The 22,939-nt window shown below is 29.8% G+C and overlaps 3 protein-coding genes and 1 non-coding gene across 5 annotated transcripts; 1 reads left to right on the top strand and 3 right to left on the bottom strand.

Annotated features, from left to right (window-relative positions):
- Positions 1 to 7,569: 7,569 nt before the first annotated feature.
- On the bottom strand, positions 7,570 to 7,672 carry LOC114074547. Its single transcript, XR_003574970.1, has one exon. It is a non-coding gene; the product is annotated as a U6 spliceosomal RNA (small nuclear RNA).
- Positions 7,673 to 9,431: 1,759 nt separating this feature from the next.
- Positions 9,432 to 11,867, bottom strand: LOC107032290 (3-oxoacyl-[acyl-carrier-protein] reductase FabG-like). The gene is made up of 3 exons (XM_015233879.2): positions 11,437 to 11,867; positions 10,453 to 10,682; positions 9,432 to 9,934 (listed from the first exon to the last, which is right to left on the bottom strand). Exons 1-3 carry the CDS (start codon positions 11,849 to 11,851, stop codon positions 9,656 to 9,658), a joined length of 924 nt encoding a protein of 307 aa, XP_015089365.1. The 5' UTR covers positions 11,852 to 11,867; the 3' UTR covers positions 9,432 to 9,655.
- Positions 11,868 to 13,063: 1,196 nt separating this feature from the next.
- On the bottom strand, positions 13,064 to 15,903 carry LOC107032387 (3-oxoacyl-[acyl-carrier-protein] reductase FabG-like). The gene is made up of 3 exons (XM_015233978.2): positions 15,474 to 15,903; positions 14,246 to 14,475; positions 13,064 to 13,602 (listed from the first exon to the last, which is right to left on the bottom strand). The coding sequence occupies exons 1-3, from the start codon at positions 15,835 to 15,837 to the stop codon at positions 13,324 to 13,326; spliced, it is 873 nt and encodes a 290-aa protein (XP_015089464.1). The 5' UTR covers positions 15,838 to 15,903; the 3' UTR covers positions 13,064 to 13,323.
- Positions 15,904 to 18,331: 2,428 nt separating this feature from the next.
- On the top strand, positions 18,332 to 22,237 carry LOC107032127 (probable auxin efflux carrier component 1b). 2 transcript variants are annotated; one of them, XM_027912623.1, is made up of 7 exons: positions 18,332 to 18,603; positions 18,862 to 19,905; positions 20,562 to 20,832; positions 20,990 to 21,075; positions 21,181 to 21,338; positions 21,549 to 21,625; positions 22,005 to 22,237. In XM_027912623.1, the coding sequence occupies exons 2-7, from the start codon at positions 18,864 to 18,866 to the stop codon at positions 22,069 to 22,071; spliced, it is 1,701 nt and encodes a 566-aa protein (XP_027768424.1). In that variant the 5' UTR covers positions 18,332 to 18,603; positions 18,862 to 18,863; the 3' UTR covers positions 22,072 to 22,237. The 2 variants fall into 2 exon arrangements, with proteins under 2 accessions (XP_027768424.1, XP_015089189.1); XM_015233703.2 differs by having other exon boundaries at positions 18,332 to 19,905.
- Positions 22,238 to 22,939: the final 702 nt, after the last annotated feature.

Raw genomic sequence — 22,939 nt, 5'->3', positions numbered from 1 at the left:
CAAACACCTAAAAGGGGTTCTTCTTTTCTTTTCCTTTCCTTTGTGTTGGCCATGTTTAGTGAGAGCAAAATTTGGCTCAAGTGAGAAAAAGTTCATACCACTTCTCCATCTCTCCATAAAAAAAAAAATTCACAAAAACCAAGATTTTGCATATTACAAATATTATTACAAAAGGCAGCAAAATTTATGCATTTGACTTAATACACCACTACTCCAAACTCCTAGGCATCCAAAAACCAAAAACAAAAACAAAAAAGGAACTTTTTTTAATTTTTCTTTCTTTTTTTCTTCTTATTATTATATTTGGTTCAACCCCTAAACTTCATTTTTTTTCTCCATATTTTCTTGAAAACCCCATGAGCCATGACTAGTAAGAAAATGTTAACTATTTTGTCATTTTTATGTCTACTTCTTATGGGAGTTTTGCATTACAAACTTCCATTTTGTGGTGCAAATATTGGAAGATTTTATAGATATAAAGGTGATTATTCTATAAATAAGAGAGGTTATGTTAAATCTCACAACAAAGGAAGCTTCTTCTCAAGAGGAATTAATAATATTCCAAATATGGATGAGATTTTTGGTGATGATAAGAGAAAAGTTCGTACTGGTCCAAATCCTCTACACAACAAATAAGTAAGTAATTGTAGGAAGAAAAAAAAATATGAGTTTTATTTGATAATCTTCAACTTTTTTTTTCTTTTCATATTATGTTTTTATTTTTATTATATGGTCTTTTGAAGGAGGGAATGTTTTCAAGAAATCTTGAATTATTGTATATGAATATTGTTGAAAAAAAATCTTGATATTATTGTGTATATGAGATGAGAATTGTTGCACCCCTCTCATGATAATGAGATTTTTTTGTTTTGAGCATATTTTTTATTTGTTTTGTTTGTTTAATAATAATAAATTGATGTAATGGAATTTTTAATCAAAATTGTTGGTAGAGTAACTAAATTGTTATAGTCTCTTTTATCCCTTTATCACGTGGTATTTGGTGTTTTCTATTTTATCTTTTTATTTAGTATAATCTCATAAATCGTAAAGTATAAGAGAACAGTATTTATATTTTGTTTATTTTATGTTATTTTTGATAGATTCTCGGTCTAAAACAAAATATTTAAGGTGTGAAGATTTATATTTTTCCAAACTAGCTAGTAAGGGAATTTTTGTTAAGTTTATTATAATTTTTATTCATTTTTCTAAATTTAGTACTAGAAACAAAAGTATATATAGATCCAAGTACTTCCAAAATATATCTATGAACAATTATTCTATCATGTGGGGTATAATCTTAAACAAGAATAATCAACTTACTAGTACTATTCTATAGTTTTTTTTGTTTTTTTTTTATGTAAAGGATCATTATACTTGAAAAAAGTATCTTAAATAACATCAATTAGTATAATAATTATCATATTAAAACATTAATAATACAAACGTGAATACGTGTGCATGGCAATATACGATCCCATCAACTATACTTTATTTTTATTTTTTGCTTTATTATTATTATTATTTTGTTTGTTAGAAAGGTTCTTTACAATAATCTAACCGTTATTTAAACATTAGAATAATCTCATAGATTTTACTTTAGGTTAATATCATTTTATGATACTTGACAAGATAGGCATATTTGTTCTTGAATTAATTCAAAATGTGTACTCTTAGTTCAAATTACAATCTTCATTTATTATTATAAATAATATGAATTTTCTTTTACACTATAATATATATAAATTAAATTATGGTCTTGTCTACACATCAAATTCAGAATAATAAACTATTTACATTGTTTTAAAATTCAGAATCATTAAAGTTTTAAATTTTGAACCCTCGTTTCTTTTTCTAATTTAGCTCTTAAAATTAGATTAAAAAAAATAAAAAATAATTTTTTTTTTTTGAATTATAAATATGTTTATAATTGGTAAGATGAAAACAAGGGCTTTTATGCAGAAACATGAATTTCTGTAACAATTTCAATAGTTATTTGACCCCACCACCCAATAAAATTGGTGGGGTTCACTTTCGGCTAAAAATCAGTGAAGCTAATAAATTTTCTGCAATTTTTTAATTATTATTTTTTGCCTTTTTGTAGAAAAAAAAATCATTTTAAAAGAGTAAATTATATATTTGGCATGTACATAATAATAAATGAAAGAGACAGGCACTATTTTACCGTTTGGCTCTAACTACTATGCTATTTAAAAAAAAAAAATAAGTTTCATATATATATTTAATTTCTTTTTAATCTAAATAAGTTGATAAAATATTTATTTCTAATCAATAACAAGTATGTGTAAGTCAATTCAGCATAAAGTTCATTTTCATTAGTTAAGGTATAAATCTCTTAAAAAAATTAAATAGAATAATGAATTACGATATGATGTGATAGTCTAATTATATTACTAATTAACTCTTATTATTTATTGCACTTTGTGCTCCATTTTACTACTGCTTTAAATATTCTTTTTGTGTATTTTAAAAAAATTATTTGATAATTTTGATCATGAGCATAAGCGGAGCTAGACCTTCAAAGTTACTTTGTATTTATTATAAGAATCTATTTAACCGTTAATATGCATAAATAATTTATCAAGAAATCGAATAAATTATTGTGTATTTTAATAACCTAAAATTTGAAATCATATGCTAATTAACACACAATTATTTGGAAAATGAAATTCCCCAAAAGTTTAAAATATATTTATTTTGTACTGTAAACATGTGAATGGTTTGTAGTATTAAATTTCTTCTGCAAAGTGTAAGACGAATGTGGGCATTTATTGCTCTTGGTAAACACATTATTATAATTTTAAGTCCTTTCATCAAATTGAGTGGTTCAAATTTAAATAGGTACAAAAACCATAGTACTAATTATAATAATTCTGTTCATAATTTAGAATGATTTTCTTTTTTATTCATGATGACATTTTATTTATTTTTTTCCTCTAGCTTTAGGAACAGCTAAGCTATCATTTCATTTATTTCTTTTTCACACCCTCTTTTTCTCTTAAGTTTAAAAATTGAAATTAAACAATAATTTATGAGGGAAAGTATTATTAAGTTGCTAACTTGCTATACATGAACTTCTAAAGAAGAGATATTGCATAATGCTGAATCATCAAATTCTTACTAATGAGGTGTGAGAGGTCGGTTATAATATATTCTGATAATAGTAGAAGTGGGTCGAAAAAAATTAGACGGAGGCGATTGAACATTATATGACGTATCTTAGTTTATTAAGGACACGATCATGATAGGAAGGTAGGAAAGTCGAGAATTTTTATGTAGAAAGATAGAGTATAGTTGAGTGTTATCGTACTTTTACGAGGGAAAATCAGAGCTCCTCTCACTATAACAGAATATATGCGCAAATTAATAACGAGTATTAAAGTTTTACCAACATCAGTTAATTGCCATTAATCCAATGTCGTTATAGATTTTAGCAACATTCATAAAAAGTGCTAAAATGTAATTGTGACTAGAAAAATTGCCGCTAAAATAATATATTTAATATTATCGTTAATTGTTGCTTAAGATCATTTTCAGGGTATCGTCTTCTCTCTTTTGCGTAGTTACTAGTGCATTAGTTAGTTTAACGCAATATTTTTTTTTATCTATTGCGTTATTTTCTTTGTTCATCTTGTTATTATTATCTTTTTTTAATCTTATTTTAATTATATTTTTCTTAACTCGAGAATTTATCAAAAATAACTCTCGTAACGATGAAAAAAAAAAGTAAGTAGGAAATGCATGTACTATTGAAGATGATTTTTGTGGTGGTCTATCAATTGATTTGTGTACTAGAAAGAAAAGAAACATGTGCATGTTTGTTGCTACTAAAAAAGAAAAACTAATTAGGTGGAGGGAGGAGGATGATATCATTATTAAACATTTTTTGCTGCTTAAATGTCAAAATGCTAATGTGGAGGTTTGTCCCAAATATAATGATTATTCAACAATATTTTGACCAATTTATAATATCATGCTGATCTCACCATGAAGTTATTCTTGTCTACTAACTCTATTATATTCCATAAAACAGTAAAAAGTTTTTTTAAAAAAAAGAAAGAGTAAATTGCCACCAAAAAAAATGTGAAAACACATACATATTGCTACTCAATATTCATCTTTAAGTAAAGTTTAAAAAGAGGAAAATATATACGTGTATCGTAATCTTATTCTCTTATCGCCAAAACTAACACGTATGTACATTGGGGAATAATAATAACTAAAATCCAAATCATTTTTTAAGAGAATTGAATTAAGGGAGATTCAAAAAGATCACATGAATAGTTTCGATTAAGTCTTAAATGACGTCAGATTAAAGTCTCATATTAAAAGGTAAAATCATTTTTTAAGAGAATTAAATTAAGGGAGATTCAAAAAGATCACATGAATAGTTTCGATTAAGTCTTAAGTCACGTCAGATTAAAGTCTCATATTAAAAGGTAAAAAAACATTTTTTTAAAAGATGATTTCATATTAAGAGCTTGAATTTAACTCTTTAACTTTAAATTTGATGTTTAGAAAAATAAAAAAGAGAGTCAATGATATGACATGAAATGTTAATAATCGAGTGTTTATATATATATATAGAAAGTTGGACAAGGTATATTAATTTTGACAAATTTTTCTCTTAATAGGTTAGGATCTAGTAATAAAAACAAAATGCGATCACGCGGATTAGACACATATCATGAATTTAAAATTTTTAAATTAAAAATATATTTTTTTCTTTATTCTGTGTCGATATACTTGCATTGACATTTCAATCAATTTTTATTTCGTGTCGATATACTTTCATTGAGATCTCGATTAATTTAAATTCTCTATATAAGAATTTATTAAAGGTGGAAAAACACTTCCTACTAGAAATTTTCTTCATATTCATAATTCATACTATTCTAATCATCCCACCATATAACGCTCGAAAACAAATTATTTAATTTACTTTCCCATGTAGTAAAGCAGCACATACAACCTAGCTGTGAGGTTGCACATATGTCTACAACAAATAAGATAAATGAGTTTTATTTTTTTTCATTTTCACAAGAAAAAGATCAAGATGAAACAAACACTTTATAAATTATATATATATATATATATATATATATATATATATATATANTAAGATAAAGAGACTACATTGATACTCATATAGTTAGGTTAAACCAATAGAATAATATATATATATATATATATATAACTCCACTTAAGAGTAGTTGTTTTCTACTCAATTTGTTTTTGGTTTTATACATTTGTCACATCCTTTTCTTCTAATATACTATATATTATATACCCTTGTCTTCATGGCTCTGATTCCCACCACTTTAATTTAACCTTTTGTGAGAGAAAGACAATTCTTAAACTCCATACAAAACACTAGGGGAGATCTAGGGGTCGATAGGGTGTTCATCTAATTTTTGTAATTATAAAAATTATATTTTATATATAAGGTACGTAAATATTTTTATTTTTTACTTATATACGAATTTTGAATTTTTTCTTACGAGATTAGATGTTAACTCATTGGTATAGGAGGATTTGAAATTCAATTTGAGGTAATTCCAAGTTTAAATCTCAGACATTTTGCCATCGACACGCATTGTATAGTTTATGAAAGGTTCGTAAATGATACTCTTTGAGTACTTTCAATTTATTTTTATTAGATTAATTTGACGTGAAATTTAAGAAAATAAACAAGAGTTTTACATCTCAATATCTTAAACTAAATTATATGAAAATGTTTTATATGGTCTTAAATATGTCATTTAAAGATTGCTACTCAATAATTGTCAAAAAATAAAAAGAACTACATTATGTAGATGAATTGAAAGGAAATATAAACTGAGCCGTCTTGGTTAGAAAGCGTTTTATCTTAAATATATAATTTTTCAACGTTAATTTTGATTTAATCAAATTTCAACAACACTTAACGAAAAATAACAAAAATAAATATAAAACAAACAAATTAAACGAAAGGGATAATCCTAGATAACCTTTTCACATATTTGTATGTGAAAATAGTTTCACTAAAAAATTGAGCAACTTCAAATTCTATTAATAAAATTTCCCAAGAACTGATATTTTCCCTTAGCTACTCTGAGAAAGGCAATAAATGGCCAGTCATTGATGTACTGAAGAAACTGTGAACATCAGAAGAAATTAGTCAAAATAGAACACTCTTTTTTGTACTTATTTTTTAGAAAAAAATAATCAAATGTATACTTTAAGAAAAGGTTTACGCACGTTATTTATTAAAAAGTTTAGCTTATTTAGATCATTATTTGTTAACTAAAAATAACATATATGAATCAAATTTATAATGGATGACGTACATAAATAAATATTTTCTTAAAGTTAGATAATATATTTTTATTTTTATTCTTTTATAATAATTATAGCGTACGAGCCAATTCATAGCCTTGTCGATCAAAGCTTGGATAGATAAAAAGACATATATAACGTAGTAACTTGTTTATTTTTTAATGAAAATCGCTGGCAGCGATTTTATTGAATTTTTTTTTTTTTTAAAAAAATGAAACGCTCCTACTGGAGTGATTTGTGACTTTTCAAAATAAAATAATTAAAAAGATCGATCGCTGCCTAGACAGCGATTTTAATTTTTTTTAAAAAAAATCATATTTTACAAAATCGCTGCAGTTGCATCGATTTTGCTTTTTCCAGCGGAGAAAATCACTGTTGCTCCAGCGATTTTGCCGTTTTTGTTAATATAAAATTTTATATACCATTTTGGATTTTTTGTTAATATTTTATACCTTTTAGACTCCGAACTCGACATATATATGCCTCGTGAAATTTATAACCCCAAAGAGCTGACAATAATATTATGTTACAATATATTGTCTTGAGGTCACACAACATGTTGCAGTGCATAAAAAGCAAAATTTTATTTATTAGTGTCCTTCATCTTTACATTATATACTATTGATATAATTCTATAATATTCTAAAATTTTATAATGTATAATTAATTAACCTTCTATATTCTCTTTTGGTTCATCGATAATCTAGAGATGTATACATACATTTATAGTACAAAGTGATTTTCATGTGAAAATTGAAAGGTAATATAGACATTACAAAGTCTTCAATGTAGAGTAAAAAAATTACAATGGAATGTGCCAAAAGATCGAGATGATTGACTCGAGAACTAATTTTATTCTGGGCTCTATTGTAGAATTCGGATCTAACTATCGAGTCAGAGGCGATGGGAATACGTTTATCTTTAAGTACTACAATATTTGATTCTATTTCCATAAATCAATATTCTTCCCTCTGAGTTATAGTCGAAACTTAAAATGTATAAAAGATAGGAGAAAATCCATTGCACAAAAAGTGATTAAAATACAAGTAGATTAAAGAGTAGAATGAATCTAAATACAAACAATTACACAATAATTTGAGTATACTCTATCTCACTCGTGAGATTACACTAAAATTACATATTAAAAACAACAAAAAAACCATTATAGTTTCATAATCGGGTTTGGAGAAGGTAAGAAGGCCGGAGCATCATTGTTGGTGGAGAAAGGGCAAAAAAAATTTGGACCATTTCTCGATTTGTGCGTGTCATCCTTGCGCAGGGGCCATGCTAATCTTCTCTGTATCGTTCCAATTTTATCGGATGTCCCCGAAGGGACAAATATAAGTGCTTCCCTAGAGTTCTTATTCCGCTGTGAAGTTATATGTATGTTCGATGTGGGAGAAACATAAAAGAAGATAAATTAAATAAAAGTGATTGCTTTAGTCCTACAAGTTTGGAAACTGAACATTTCTTCCAATTCTAAGAACGTTTATTTCGAAATCAGCCCCTTATTTCTTCGTTTATAACTAACTAGACACATGCGCCCGTGCTAGCACGGATATAATATTTGTTATTTTTTGTTTCTCGTTTATGTGACACAGATAAAATTTAGAGAGTCAATCAAATTTTAATATGATTTTTAAATATTTTAGTTGTTAACCATTGTAATTTATAGTACATTAACGTAATTTTAAAATAATATATGTTACTTTCCTTGTCCAATATATGTAGCAGAAATAGAATTTCAAATCAATATGTTGTTAATTATAGTACAGAACCATACATGTAAAACAAACATATTGACTGCCTCCTATGTGGTTCGGATGGAATAACTAAAATATGACTAAGAAATATAATTACGTAACACGAAATGTCAAAAACCTCAAATCAATAAATAAGCTGAAATTAAAACAAAAAAATGTGTAATTAAAAAAGAAATAAAAACTGACGTTGGCAAGATTTGAACCGCAGAATTTGAGGCTGGTATGTCAAGCCTAAACCAATAGGTCAAACTACTAATTACGTAAATAAGCACATAGCTGAAACAGACATGTTGGGTCAATATTTGTTTATTTTTGTTCTTTTTTATGTGACACAGATAAAATTTAGAGAGTCAATTAAATTTTAATATGATTTTTAAATATTTTAATTTGTTAATCATTGTAATTTATAGTACATTTACGTTATTTTAAAATAATATATGTTACTTTCCTTCTCCAATATATGTAGCACAAATAGACTTTCAAATCAATATGTTGTTAATTATAATACGGAATATACATGGAAAATAGACATATTGACTACCTCCTATGTGGTTAAGATGGAATAACTAAAATATGACTAAGAAATATAATTACGTAATACGAAATGTCAAAAATCTCAAATCAATAAATAAGCTGAAATTAAAACTAAAAATGTGAAATTAAAAAAGAAATAAAAAATGATGTTGGCAAGATTTGAACCGCAGAACTTGAGGCTGGTATGTCAAGCTCAAACCAATAGGCCAAACAACTAATTACGTAAATAAGCACATAGCTGAAACAGACATGTTAACCTTCAGTTGTTTGCTCATTGTCTAAGTAGTAGATATGGCTTACAAATTTCCCTAACTTTTGAATGTATAAAAAATTTACCCACAAAAGTTTTAGAAATATTTAGTTATTTTATTTCTCCAAGAAGTATTTTTAGAAATATCGGTATCGATTACATCATACGTTATGTCTTTCTTTTATCCATAGATACCAACAAATTGAATCGATTCTACTGATCGATATATTAAATGGAATGGTAATTTTTGACATATTTAGTTAGATTACATCTCCGTTTCGTTATCTTTCACTCTTCTTGTATAGGCTGAGAAAGGCCGGATGGAGTTAAGTCGAAGATTATAATGGTCTTTTATAAAATCCACAATAAAAATAAATAAAGATGTTAAATGATTCATCTCGATGTTTACATCAAACTATAATCGAGTTATCCTAATTAAGCGATAAAATCAAAGTAAGAACACGTATTAAACATAATTAAGTAAATAAAAGTACATCATCTCTAACACCGTCATCCACTATTAAAGCCGTTAAGCAGAAAGAAAGAAGTCTCAGTAACACTAACACATAATCCTTATAAAAGCAATAAACTTTACTTCATAGGAGTTTATTTAATTTCAATTAATGGTGTAGCAGATACAAATAAAAAAACAATTCCATGAGCAAAACAAAAACATAAAATTTTCTTTTAGGCAACCAAAGTAAAGCCTCTGTTCTTTCCCTAACATTTCCATTTTTCCATCCTTATTTTTCTAATTTGTTTTCCTCTATAACTAGAGGGATGAGAAAATCGGGACACCGGGTAAAGTAGCTCCTGCATCTACTATGAACATGTTACCTGAAACATATTCCGAGGAATCGTGGATCAGGTAACGTACAACTGAAGTTAAAGCGGGATGTGATGTTCCATGTGTTCTCAACGGAATAGTTCTCAGTTCAATGTTTTTAAGCCAGTCTTTTTGTATGAGACCCTCTGTTATCTCAGATTTGAAAAGTCCGGGTGATATTGAGTTCACTCTGATCTTGTATGGTCCCAATTCGAGGGCCAACACCTGTTACGTTTGAAGGATACAAGGATTGATCAGGCTGTGAATCAGAACGAGAAGAAAACAATACAGAGGTCTGATAAGTGTGCATTACGACACAGTTCAGAGTACATTCCGAAAGCAGAACATCTTGAACAATGCCACAAGTAATATCCATGAAGCATAAGCTATAAACAACTATAAAAGAATCGCAGCCAAATGACTGAAATGCGCGAGGCATCACATATATAAAGTTTAACCAGGTAGTAAGACAACTGGAAATGTTATCTGCTTAGATTTCTCATTGATGAGCTTAATGCCTCCACATTTACCATAACTAGATCCACATTTCTGGCTCGATCATAGTTCACAAGAGCGTTGCAAGACAACTATCTTAGAGTACTCACTATTCGTCAGTGATACACTACTATAGTCTATTGTCACGAACCATTTTGCACAACAAATATGTGAATCTACATTCGTACGTCTCCAGAGCATTTAAATGTATATATAAACCACATTGTATAAGAAAAACAAGACACTACCTTTGTAATGCTGTTGAGAGCTTCCTTTGAAGACGCATAAGCAATACCACCTGGTAGTTGTCCACGATTAATACCAGCGATAGAAGAGATATTGATTACAGATCCTCCTTGATTAGCAGCGCGCATATGCATACAAACATATTTGGTCACCAACCATGCCCCTCTTAAGTTCGTTTTGTGGATCTTCTCCCATTCCTCCTCCGACAACTCCAGAGGAGAACGCACACTGCCTATAAGATAAAACGAATAGATTAAACGTTACACAAAGCCAAATACTAAAACTTAACGAATCTCTTTCACATATTCTACATAATTCTAACCAACTAATATCTGTATAACTCTAACCAGCTAACAAACAACTGCTTATTAATCAAGATGGATAGCAAATTATTAATCATCACATACACATTGGAAAGCTAGGAATAAAACTTTTAACTAAGCAACAAATAGTAATATCCACCAAAAGATACAAATTGGCTTATTTTTTAGTATTATTATCTTTTTCTCGATAGCGTCTAATCTCTGGCCCATTTTCAAATAATTGGTGGAATTACTTTAATATATTGCAAATCGTTTCCTTTTTCAAAAAAGTTCATGTACATAATTTTTTTTATAGAACAATGCAAATACTTTTTATTTTTTTAAGAAATGATTTCAAATGGAAATTATTCTTCCACAAACTATTCTTTCAGAAAAAAAAAAATATCCAAAATTTGTACATGTAACTCCTAGTCCTTGATAATGACCTTTAATTGAAATTCAACTAAAATTTATGCGAAGAGTTGAAAATATATTATATTGGTCAAAATTACGACTTTTTCGCGAGTTTCATATTCAATCATCAGTCACTTTTTCGCGAGTTCCATATTCATAACTAGTCATTTCAAGTTCAACTATCGGTTGTTTCTCGTTCCTAATCTATCGCTAATACTTGGGTACGCTAAAATACTGAATTCAATTCGATAATTTATCAACCAATCTCACCTCGAAAGCCGGCGTTATTAACCAAACCGTCGATACGTCCAAATGCATCCCAAGCTTTCTGTACGGCGGCTTCAATGGCAGAACCATTAGCGCTAACGTCAAGCTCAATCGCTACGGCACGTAAATCCTGACTCGAATTCGTCGATCCGTTCGATGAATTCGAGTTGATTTCATCACATAGAGATTGCAATCGATCGATTCGACGAGCGGCAGCTATGATTCTACAACCAGCTTTTGATAAATCGGAGCAGAAATCTCTACCGATTCCCGATGAAGCTCCGGTAACCATCACCACTTTTCCGGCGAGTTCTCCCCATGGCTCCAGCTGGCGCACGGATTTAGCATGCGTCTCCATTTTTTGTTTTTCTTTTTTTTTGTGGTTTGTTATTATGGAAATAATGAGTACTGGAGTCATTACTACTAAATATATAGAGAGAATGAAGAGTACATTGAATTTGGTGGTTAAAAAACTAAATGACAATATCACCCTTTCACAGACGTTTGATACAAGGAATAAGAATAAAAATTCAAAATAAAGACGATGAATTATTTTATCTCATATTTATTTATGAAAAATTAATAAGTTTTAAAATATATTTTATACGTCATCAATACTAACAAGGTAATTAAATCACAAACATTTAATTGTTACTTATTATTTTTAACATATTCAAATAACTAAATAGGAATGGAGAAGTATCTAATTAGATAAATAATACTATATATTATTACTTAATTATAGTTAAATATTAAAAATTATGTATACAATATATGCATTTTATAGTTATTTATTTTAACAATTGACATATATTCGAACATTTGATGATTTGAAGTTGCCTCTTGATTTCCGGTTTTCTAATTTAACGACCAAGACTTGACTAAATAATTATTTATGTTGACTATTCTTTGACTAATAATTATATAATTAATGTGGTCAACCATCAAGTGTGTGTAAAATATACATTTCATCCCAATGATTTTTAATTGTCACGTTGTGTTTCTAAAGTCAATTTGACTAATTTCAAAAGATACATTTAATTAAATATATTAAAACAATAATTTAAATACAAAAAAATTACACAAAAAGTTATATAATTTATAATTTTTTGTATCATATATATCAATATGATAAAAAATTATATTTTAAAATGTTAATCAAAATTTATATTGTTTGATTTTCAAAAAGAAGCAGAAGGAGTAATTATTCTTAATAAAATATTTTCTTCGTTTTCATTTATTTACTTGATTTTAATTGTGAATAAAATTCAAGTAAATAACTTTTTGTTTGTAAATTTTGTAATATTTTAAATTACAAAAAATAATATTTTTTAATGTATAATATTTGTAAAATGGGGAAGTACTAAAATTTAAAATCATATACTAATGGTACGATATGATTTAAAATAATAATAATCAATTTCCATCTTGCTGCTTCTCCCTTTCTCTGTATTTTACATTTACTTTTTTCTTCCCCTTTCCAATTTCTCAGACTTTCCTTTTATTTTCCCTTCAACTTTCATTTCCATAACAACCACCCATCACACACCAAACTTTGATATAAAATATTTAGTTACTATTATAAAGTAAAATTTAATTAAATAAATTTGAACAACCACGAGAAATATAATAAAGCATAACATAAAAGATTAACATTACTTTATTAACGAGTGAGTGTAACTTAAAAGAATCTTAATAGCAGTTGATTGACTAGATTTTCATCTTGTTAGTAACAGTTCGAATTATGTCTATACATTACGATCTATCTATGAAACCTCTAACATGACTGAGTAACGTCTAGCGAAACAAGGACACAACATATCTTAAGCAAACTAACATGAAATGCTGAAATCGTATACACAAACTGAACAAATGTAGTTTCCTCTACAACTAGAGGGATGAGAATATTGGGACACCTGGTAAAGTAGCTCCAGCATCTACGATGAAAATGTTGCCTGAAACATATTCTGAGGAATCGTGGATTAAATAACGTACCATTGAAGTCAAAGCGGGATTTGATGTTCCATGTGTTCTCAAGGGAATGGTTTTCAATGCAACAGTTTTAAACCAGTCCTTTTGTATGAGGCGCTCTGTTATCTCAGATTTGAAAACTCCCGGTGATACTGAGTTCACTCTGATCTTGTATGGTCCCAATTCGATGGCCATCACCTGTTACATTTGAAGAGTACAATGCTTTATGAGGCTGTAAATCAGAACGAGAAGAAAAACATACTAGCGTGCATTACTATACACTTGACGTTGCACCAGACTGCTGCCAAAGTTGAATTGGATGAGATCTAATGATAAGGACAAATCATATTGATTATGATTTCTACCACTAACAACCATTAGGTACTAGTGACAACGCCAAGAGTAATATCTTAAAAGCGAAAGCTACCAAGAATCACAGCCAACAGACTGAAGTTTGTGAGGCATCCCATCATACATGTAAAGTGGGTGGCAACTATCCTTGGGCACTCTTCCTTAGAACTACTGCACAATATATATATATCCTCAATATGTTGGACCATTTTGTATATTCACATGTTTCCAGCATATTTAGATGGATTCTATAAGGTTGTATATGAATTTATCTTCCTTTTCTCCATTGTTGTTCAAGGAGCTACCGATGTCAGAAACATAACATAATGTAATGAAATTTGAATGCTTCGAGATGACAGAAGAGACTGATTAACTTAATAAAATCATGTATGCTTGTCTTCATATAATTTCATGCAATTTCGGTGAAGCTAGCTTAAATTTTTAACTCCCAGAGGATCGATCACATAGTATAGAAAAACCAAGAGACTACCTTTGTTATGCTGTTAAGAGCCTCCTTTGAAGAAGCATAAGCAAGACTGCCTGGTAATTTCCCACGATTAAGACCAGCGGTAGAAGAGATATTAATAACAGATCCTCCTTGGTTAGCAGCACGCATATGTATACAAACATATTTGGTCACCAACCATGCCCCTCTTAAGTTCGTATTGTAGATCTTCTCCCATTCCTCCTCTGACAAATTCAGTGGAGAGTGCACACTGCCTATAAGAAACAAATGACAGATTAGTCGACACACAACCAATTACTAAAAGGTAAGGAAGGAGATAGCCCCAGCCTCCATGGGCAAGGATAATGCTATAGAAGTCCTAAACAACTTCATTTTCTGCCGATTCGCCCTACCTGTCTCCTGCCCTACTATGAACCATCACAAACCGCCCCCCACCCACCCATCCACCCACAAGAACCCAAATAAAGAACATCTCTTCTGGAAGTCAGCTGGGCATTTCAAAACTGCAAACGTGCACCAAAAGCAGCATCCGAAAGTCATCAAAAACAGTAACACCTTCCATTGACAAGCTTGGGGGAAGAATTTCTTAGATTAATACTAGTCGTATTAAAATGGATTTATGATATTTGCCAAACTAGCTATTCATTAACTCATTAATTAAGGTGATAGCAACTAAAAATAAGAATCATGGACGAAGTTCATACACACATTAGAATATTAGGTACATCATCTTTCACATAAGTACCTAACTATATCACTTTTCCTTTTCCACATACGTTCGACTACCTAACTTTATATCCTAATTCACAACCTTCACGTTCTCCTATCTAATATCATGTCCTCAGTAAGTTAAATGACAGCATATCCTGTCGAATCAACTCTCCTCAATACTTCTCCCACCTAACTCCAGCTCTCCTTCAACCCGCCCATCGCCAACTTCTCACACTACGGTACTGGAATATCCACACATCTCCTCTTCTTCCACAAACTATTCCTTCAACAAATAGCCTTTTAATTTAACTAAAATTTGTGCAAAAAATTGAACTTTTACATCTTTCTAATGTTGATCAACAGTTCAACTTCAAAATAAAACTTTTGAACAATTGACTACTCAATCATCAATTGCCATATTCATTGTTTAACATTTATGCATCAGAAATTCAAAACAACACAAAATCAAATCCAAAAATTATCAAAATCACCTCGAATATCGTGCAATCATAAGAAAAAATTGACAATTTATCAGTCTCACCTCGAATTCCAGCGTTATTAACCAAAACATCGATACGTCCAAAGGCGTTCCAAGCTTTCTGCACGGCGGCTTCAATGGCAGCATCATTCGCGCTAACGTCGAGCTCAATCGCTACGGCTTGAATCTCCTGACTTGAAATTATCGATTCGTTCGAGGAATTCGAGCTGTTTCCGTTGATCTCATCGCATAGAGATTTCAATCGATCGATACGGCGAGCGGCGGCGATGATTCTACAACCAGCTTTTGATAAATCGACGCAAAATTCTCGACCGATTCCCGATGAAGCTCCGGTGACCATCACCACTTTTCCGGCGAGTTCTCCCCATGGCTCCAGCTGGCGTCTTACTTCAGCATGGTTCTCCATTAATTTTTTAATTTTATTTTTCTCTTTTGTCGCTATAGAAATAGTGAGTACTGAGTAATAATTAGTATGAAAGAAAAATGACAATATTATCCCTCTCATTTTGAGTGTTGTATAGCTTTTGAATAAATGACACGAAAGACCCTTATACTTATTTCGATGTGTTTATAGATTTTAGTTAGACGTATAAAATTATTCAAAGCGTCTAATTTTAATTCTCACCAATTGTATATGTGTACAATGTCTAATTGAGTTCGTTGATGTTTTATAAATTAAAATATAGTTACTATTACGAAATAAGTTATTATTTCATTTTACACAGTTTGATTTATGCAGTATCTCTTCTTGCGGGATTACAGATATGTTGACGTTATTTTGATTTTACAAATATAGCATAGAAAATTTAATCTTTTTCGTATCGTCAAAAAGTTAGAAGAATGATTTTGTATTGAAAATATCTCAAATCATGATGATATGAAATTCTCATATCATGATCTTTAGAAAATATAAAATCACATCTTATGATATGAAATTACTGTAAAATTACATATTCCACACGCTAATTTTATCTCATAATTTTAAAATAATATCGCATTATCAAACACCTACGACACTTTATTTATTCTTGTAGTGAAGCCAAAACACTAATCTAATTCCATCCATTTCCAGCAACCTTTAAGCACTAGCCTGGCAAAAGTAACTTTGTGGAAAACAGCTTTTTAGCTGCCTTTAAAGTATATTTTAAGTTAATTATTGTACTTACAATTTTTACACAAATCAATTATCAAGTAATTATAAGTGTATTTTCATGTTAATCATTAATAAATAATACTTAAACATATTAAGATTTACCGAGTTTATCAATGATAAAAAACTTATTTATATTCAATATTATCAAATCGATAGATATATAATACACATTATATATTTATAATTCATTTACATGCATTTTCAAATTACTAATTATAACTATAATTTGATGTAAATATCGAATGCGATAAAAAAAATGAGTGCCACTTTTGACAGTGAGAAAGGTAGTAGACACTGACTATATTTGTAAAGAAATGAGTCATGTAGAATATTTTAAAATAATTTATGAGGAAAAAAAAGTAGTTTGTTCGAATCTTTTAAAAGATTAATAATAATAAATAATATTTTATCATAAAGTTCTCTGAATTGCAGTTTCTCTTGTTTCCTTTTCTCTGAGATGCTGTTTGGTCTTTTCACTCTCATGGAGAATCAAAATTGATGCTGCTTTGATATTTTTGCCTACCTTTATAATTACTATTATTCCCGCTTTCTATTCATGTTTTCCATTTTTTAATATATATATAATAGTAATAGTATATCAATTCAACGTAATTTTACGAGTAAAGTCTGAAAAAATAATAATGTACATATACTTTGCCTTTTTTTTTTGAGTTAAAAAAAAGTTATTTTCGATCAATTCATTTCTTTAAAATATATAAACCAATATACATGTTTTTTTCTTTTTAGTGAGAATGTTTAGATTACGTTGCCTGCATTTTCACTAATTCAATACGAAAAAGATAGATTTAAAATTTAAAGTTTATGAATTTTTATAAAAAAAGTTTCACAAAAAAAGAATATGAGCAAACATTGCTGAATTTTCCTGAATTTATTGACTATATATTCAATGGTGAAATTAAAAAGTTCGTTAAGAATATTTAGTCTTTAAAAAAGGAAATTCTTTTATGAAAAATAATATTATGTTTAACGAAACGAAGGATCAAACTTGAGGCTTATGCTAGGATATTCAAGATTTAATATAAATTTATAAGAATTATTATTTATATTCTATACATAATTTTAAGTTTTCAATAAAAAATATGTCTACTTATCTTACTGTAATATACCCCAAATTGGATATAAACATGATATTATCTTCTATAATCACTAATTAATAAAAGATTATGCCTACTAAATCTTAGCTTGACAATTGAATCCTAATATGTCATATCCATTTTGACTATTGTGCCCACTCCTTGCAATATTACTGCTTCTTTGTTTAAAGTCGGTATACGAATAAAATCTCATATTAATAATTAATAAAAAAAATTTATATCAGAAGTATAAATATTTTAATGATACAAAACGTTTAATAAAACAAAATCACACAAACTTAGTTCAAAATAAATGATATTACACCTCAATATAACATAATATAAATTTAATATGATTATCAAATATTAAAAATATAAACGAATCTTTTTAATTTTTCATCTAGTATTCAATAATTATATTAAATCTGAATTTGCATAAAAAACCCTTACATGAGATAAAAAATAATCTTTTAATAAAAATAGTTTCATATTTATAAAATTTAAATTCAAAATTATCGTAACTAATCATGAACGAGTACTTACCATTTCAATATGTTTACGAAAGTGTTGGTATCATAAAAAGTAAAGCTTCCCAAAAGCCCTCAGCTTTTATATCTTTGTCTGCCATTGAATTCCCATAAACAAACAAATCACTATCACATAAATTCCCACAAAAACCTCGTCCTTCTACTCTCCTTTTTTTTTTTCTATACAAATTTTCCTCTTAAATAACACTTGTTTAATAACTACTATATACTATTTCATTCTTTTGAAGAAAAAAAAATGAACTATTTTTAGCTCATTGAGTTATTACTTTGTCTCACTTGCCTAGTTGAGAGTTAAAGCAGAAGAGAAAAAACACAAGTTGTTTCTGTTTCTGGGGTTCATTAATAAGTTCTTGAATGAAGAAAATGAGTTTCATGAAGTAAAGTTTGAATCTTTTTTGTGTTTTTTCCATTATTTTGGTACACAAAGTTTGGGGTTTGTTCTGTTTTTAAGCTAATCTTGAAAAAAAAAGAAGAGTGTTTCATGAAGGAAAGTTTGAATCTTTGTTGTGTTTTTGTGAACCCCATTTGATTTTTGTGCTTCCTAAAGTCATATTCTGATATTCTAGAGAAAAAAAAAATGATAACAGTTTCAGACCTTTATCATGTTCTAACTGCTGTAGTTCCACTTTATGTAGCTATGATATTGGCATATGGCTCAGTGAAATGGTGGAAGATTTTTAGTCCAGATCAATGTTCAGGAATCAATAGATTTGTGGCTCTTTTTGCAGTTCCATTGTTATCTTTTCACTTCATTGCTTCTAACAATCCTTATGCTATGAACTACAGGTTCATAGCAGCTGACACATTACAAAAGGTTATTGTTCTGGTTGTTTTAGCTATTTGGTCAAGAATTAGCTCAAGGGGGTCTCTTGAATGGTCCATTACTTTGTTTTCACTTTCAACTTTGCCTAATACTTTAGTTATGGGAATCCCTTTGTTAAAAGGGATGTATGGTGATGCCTCAGGTAGTTTAATGGTTCAAATTGTTGTTCTTCAATGTATCATTTGGTACACTTTGATGCTTTTCTTGTTTGAGTATAGAGGTGCTAGAATGCTGATTGCTGAACAGTTTCCTGATACTGGAGGATCAATTGTTTCATTTAAAATTGATTCTGATGTTATTTCATTAGATGGAAAAGAACCATTAGAAACTCAAGCTGAAGTTGGTGATGATGGGAAACTTCATGTAGTTGTTAGGAAATCAGCTAGTTCAAGGTCTGAAATTTTTTCAAGAATGTCACATGGTCATAACACTGGTGGTCTTTCCATGACACCAAGACCATCCAATTTGTCTAATGCTGAGATTTACTCTTTGCAATCTTCAACAAATATGACCCCTAGAGATTCAAATTTTAACCATAATGATATATACTCAATGGTGAATGGGAAAAATAATGCAAATATGAGTCCTAGGACATCAAATTTTGGTAACTTGGGATTTGATGAAGAGAGTGGATTTGGGAAGACTAATATAGGGTACCCTGCACCTACTAATGCTGGGATTTTTTCTCCGGCAATCGGACCGGGGACAAAAAAGAAGGCTAATGGGACAGAAAGTGGAAAAGATCTTCATATGTTTGTTTGGAGTTCAAGTGCTTCACCAGTATCTGAAGGAGGGATTCATGTGTTCAGGGGAGGTGACTTTGGTAATGAGCTTGGAATTGGACATTACTCAAAAGGTTGGGCACACACTTAAATTATTTACATGTCTAAAAACTCATGTCATTTAAGTACTCTTTTGTATTTTTGTTGGTTTTGGTTATGTTGTCTTGATTGAGTACTCTATTTTAATGATATAGCATGTGGTCATGTCCTTTTCTGTTTAATAATTTAGTTGGTTTTGGTTGTATTTTCTTGGGATGAGTAGACTTTTGTAGTTTTCTTTTGTGATCCCTATGCTTGTTATAAAGATTTTTTAATTTGTGATTCACTAGAGAGAAATATGTGATGACAACAACAAATCCAATGAAATTCGGGTGGGGTCTGAGGAGGATAGAGTGCACACATACCTTACTCCTACTTCACAGAGGTAGAGAGGCTGTTTACGAAAGACTAGTTCTTTCGCATATCAGAGCAGAGAAAAATATGTGAATGAACTGTTTTTGTTATGTTGAGCCTGCTGCATAATTGAGTGGCATTCTACTATAGTTTTCTTGTTTGAGGTCTAGCTTTGTCCTTTCTTAAGGGAATTCCTGAAATTATGATCCTCTTTTGTCTCCTCGGTGAATGCTTGCATTACTTAAAATTATCGTTTGTATGGGTACACGATCCAGAATTTTAAGTTATTGGGTGCAGTTTATAATTAATAATTGATTTGTAATCTTTTGTGCATTAGATTATGATGATTTTGGCCGAGAAGAGTTCTCTCTCAGGGATAAAAATAACTCCAATGAATGTCATCGAGAAGAGCCGGTGCTAAAGAAGCTAGGATCGAGTTCTACAGCCGAGCTGTTTCCCAGGACTGCTAATGAAACTAAAGCTACTGCTATGCCTGCTGCTAGTGTGATGACCAGACTTATTCTGATTATGGTGTGGCGAAAACTCATTAGGAACCCGAATACTTATTCTAGTCTCCTTGGTCTTGCTTGGTCCTTGATCTCATTCCGGTATGTACACTAAAGTTTCCTTGACATAAACGTATTTCAATGCATGTATCAATGTACTATGTTTGAATCTCAAACTAGTTGTAGTCGGCTATATGAGTCATCCGCATTCCATTCTGGCCTATTTAACTCAATTACTAGATAATTGCTATGGTTTCAGGTGGAACATTCAGATGCCTTTGATTTTTGCTAAGTCGATATCAATTCTCTCCGATGCTGGTCTTGGAATGGCAATGTTTAGTCTTGGTATGACGTTTATTCTTACTAACATTCACAATAGTACTAACGATTGGCCTATGCTTATGGTAAAATTAATGGTTGTTGGAACTCATTTGTTTCCATAAACTTCAGGTTTGTTCATGGCGTTGCAGCCTAAAATGATCTCCTGTGGAAAAACAATTGCTGCCTTCTCTATGGCAGTAAGATTCATCAGCGGTCCAGCAGTCATGGCCGCTGCCTCCTTCGCTGTTGGACTTCGAGGTGTTCTTTTGCATATTGCAATAGTTCAGGTAAAGGTTTCTCGTATATGCATATTCAATGTCGTTTTTTCTTTTCATTACTACTTTGATATGCTGCATTATTTGAACTGAGGACCCTTCGGCAACAACCTAACTACCTCCACGAGGTAGGGGTAAGGTCTACGTATACCTCTACCCTCCCTATACACCATTTGTGTGATTTCACTAGGTATGTTGTTGTAATCGTTTCGTATATTTCAGGCAGCTTTACCTCAAGGGATCGTTCCTTTCGTCTTTGCAAAAGAATACCATCTTCATCCTGATATACTTAGCACAGGGTAAGGACTCTCACAAACTCATATATCACTATCAACATTTCTTACACTTTACGTGCATTTCGACTTGTTCCAACGTATTATTCACCTATAGTGAAGCCAGCTATATGATTTTGATTTGGTGTATCACTTGTCATTGCATAAAACTTAAAACTCTTCATTTCGTTTTGGTCCTAAAAGACAACCTCGATGCCTAATATTGTTGCTCGGACTCTCTAAAAATGAACTACTTTTGAACAATCCAACACAACTAGCAACATTTTTTAAAGAGTTCGAGCAACATATATAGACGTTGCATGAAGTATATACACTTCAGTAATAACTTTATATTTTTCGGGTTTCGATCGATTGCCTTGTAAGATTGGTATTTGTGATTTTGCAGGGTTATATTTGGTATGTTAATAGCTCTTCCAATCACTTTGGTTTACTACATTTTGCTGGGGCTTTAGAGAAAAGCTGTAGAGAAGCTGTAATCTGAAAAGGAAATGACTATTTTGCCACTGCTTTTTATGCTTCTAACAAAATTAAATTTATTTTGTTTTATCTTAATTATCCTTTCTAGCTTTGAACCTTTTGTATTGTGCAATGTTATTTACTAACTTAATTAGTTTTGAACCTTCTCATTTCTCTAGTTTAGGACCTTTTCGGAATAAGATATGTCAGAATTAATAATTAATCGCAATAAGTTATCCCGATCAGACATTATTAGTTTTGTCTCTTTAATTATTGATAAGTTTAAGAATATTCATATATTTGACTAATTAAACTTAAATACATTCCGATATGTTAAGAGGACAATTTTAAACTTTTATAGGAACATGAAACTCTTAATTAAAAATGGAGAGGAGCGTTAGAAAACACTCTGTACTTGGCGAGAATTTAAATGTGTATTTTGCTCATGTTGCAAAATTTAAAAATGTATTTAAGCTAAGTTAATCAAATAAAATGATATTCTTAAATTTGTCAATAATTTAAAAATAAAACTAATAATTTACTTAAAATTCGGAATTTTGTTTCCCTCTGGCTGACATATTCTGAATGCGTGCTTCATGTGTGTTTTGATTTTTAACTCAATTTGTTGTTTTTCTCTTTGCGTGGTCCACTAATTTTTAACTTATATCATAATAAAGTGGAAGAATATTCCATTAATTGGGATCATCAAATTGAGAAAATTACAAAATTGATTATTTTTTGGGAAACTTACGTAAATGCATTATAATAAAAAAATATTTATCATTTATAGCAACAATATTTTTTTTCACTTAATCACTTTTAATTCATTTATAATACAAGTTTAATACATATTACAAAGAACAA

Source organism: Solanum pennellii, chromosome 10 (assembly GCF_001406875.1).
Source record: "Solanum pennellii chromosome 10, SPENNV200".
NCBI lineage: Eukaryota > Viridiplantae > Streptophyta > Magnoliopsida > Solanales > Solanaceae > Solanum > Solanum pennellii.
The sequence above is the reverse complement of the archived record's forward strand: the minus strand, read 5'-3'. Positions and strand labels throughout refer to the sequence as shown.

What these genes read in the sequence shown, in the direction of transcription:
- LOC107032127 (XM_015233703.2), top strand. Translation starts at nt 18,804, where the DNA reads ATGATAACAGTTTCAGACCTTTATCATGTTCTAACTGCTGTAGTTCCA. An exon ending in TGGTCCTTGATCTCATTCCG is followed by an intron (nt 20,833 to 20,989) that starts GTATGTACACTA and finishes CTATGGTTTCAG; the next exon opens with GTGGAACATTCAGATGCCTT. An exon ending in CCTGATATACTTAGCACAGG is followed by an intron (nt 21,626 to 22,004) that starts GTAAGGACTCTC and finishes GTGATTTTGCAG; the next exon opens with GGTTATATTTGGTATGTTAA.
- LOC107032387 (XM_015233978.2), bottom strand. Translation starts at nt 15,837, where the DNA reads ATGGAGAACCATGCTGAAGTAAGACGCCAGCTGGAGCCATGGGGAGAA. An exon ending in TAATAACGCTGGAATTCGAG is followed by an intron (nt 14,476 to 15,473) that starts GTGAGACTGATA and finishes TGTTTCTTATAG; the next exon opens with GCAGTGTGCACTCTCCACTG. An exon ending in CTCTTAACAGCATAACAAAG is followed by an intron (nt 13,603 to 14,245) that starts GTAGTCTCTTGG and finishes CAAATGTAACAG; the next exon opens with GTGATGGCCATCGAATTGGG.
- LOC107032290 (XM_015233879.2), bottom strand. Translation starts at nt 11,851, where the DNA reads ATGACTCCAGTACTCATTATTTCCATAATAACAAACCACAAAAAAAAA. An exon ending in TAATAACGCCGGCTTTCGAG is followed by an intron (nt 10,683 to 11,436) that starts GTGAGATTGGTT and finishes TTTATCTTATAG; the next exon opens with GCAGTGTGCGTTCTCCTCTG. An exon ending in CTCTCAACAGCATTACAAAG is followed by an intron (nt 9,935 to 10,452) that starts GTAGTGTCTTGT and finishes CAAACGTAACAG; the next exon opens with GTGTTGGCCCTCGAATTGGG.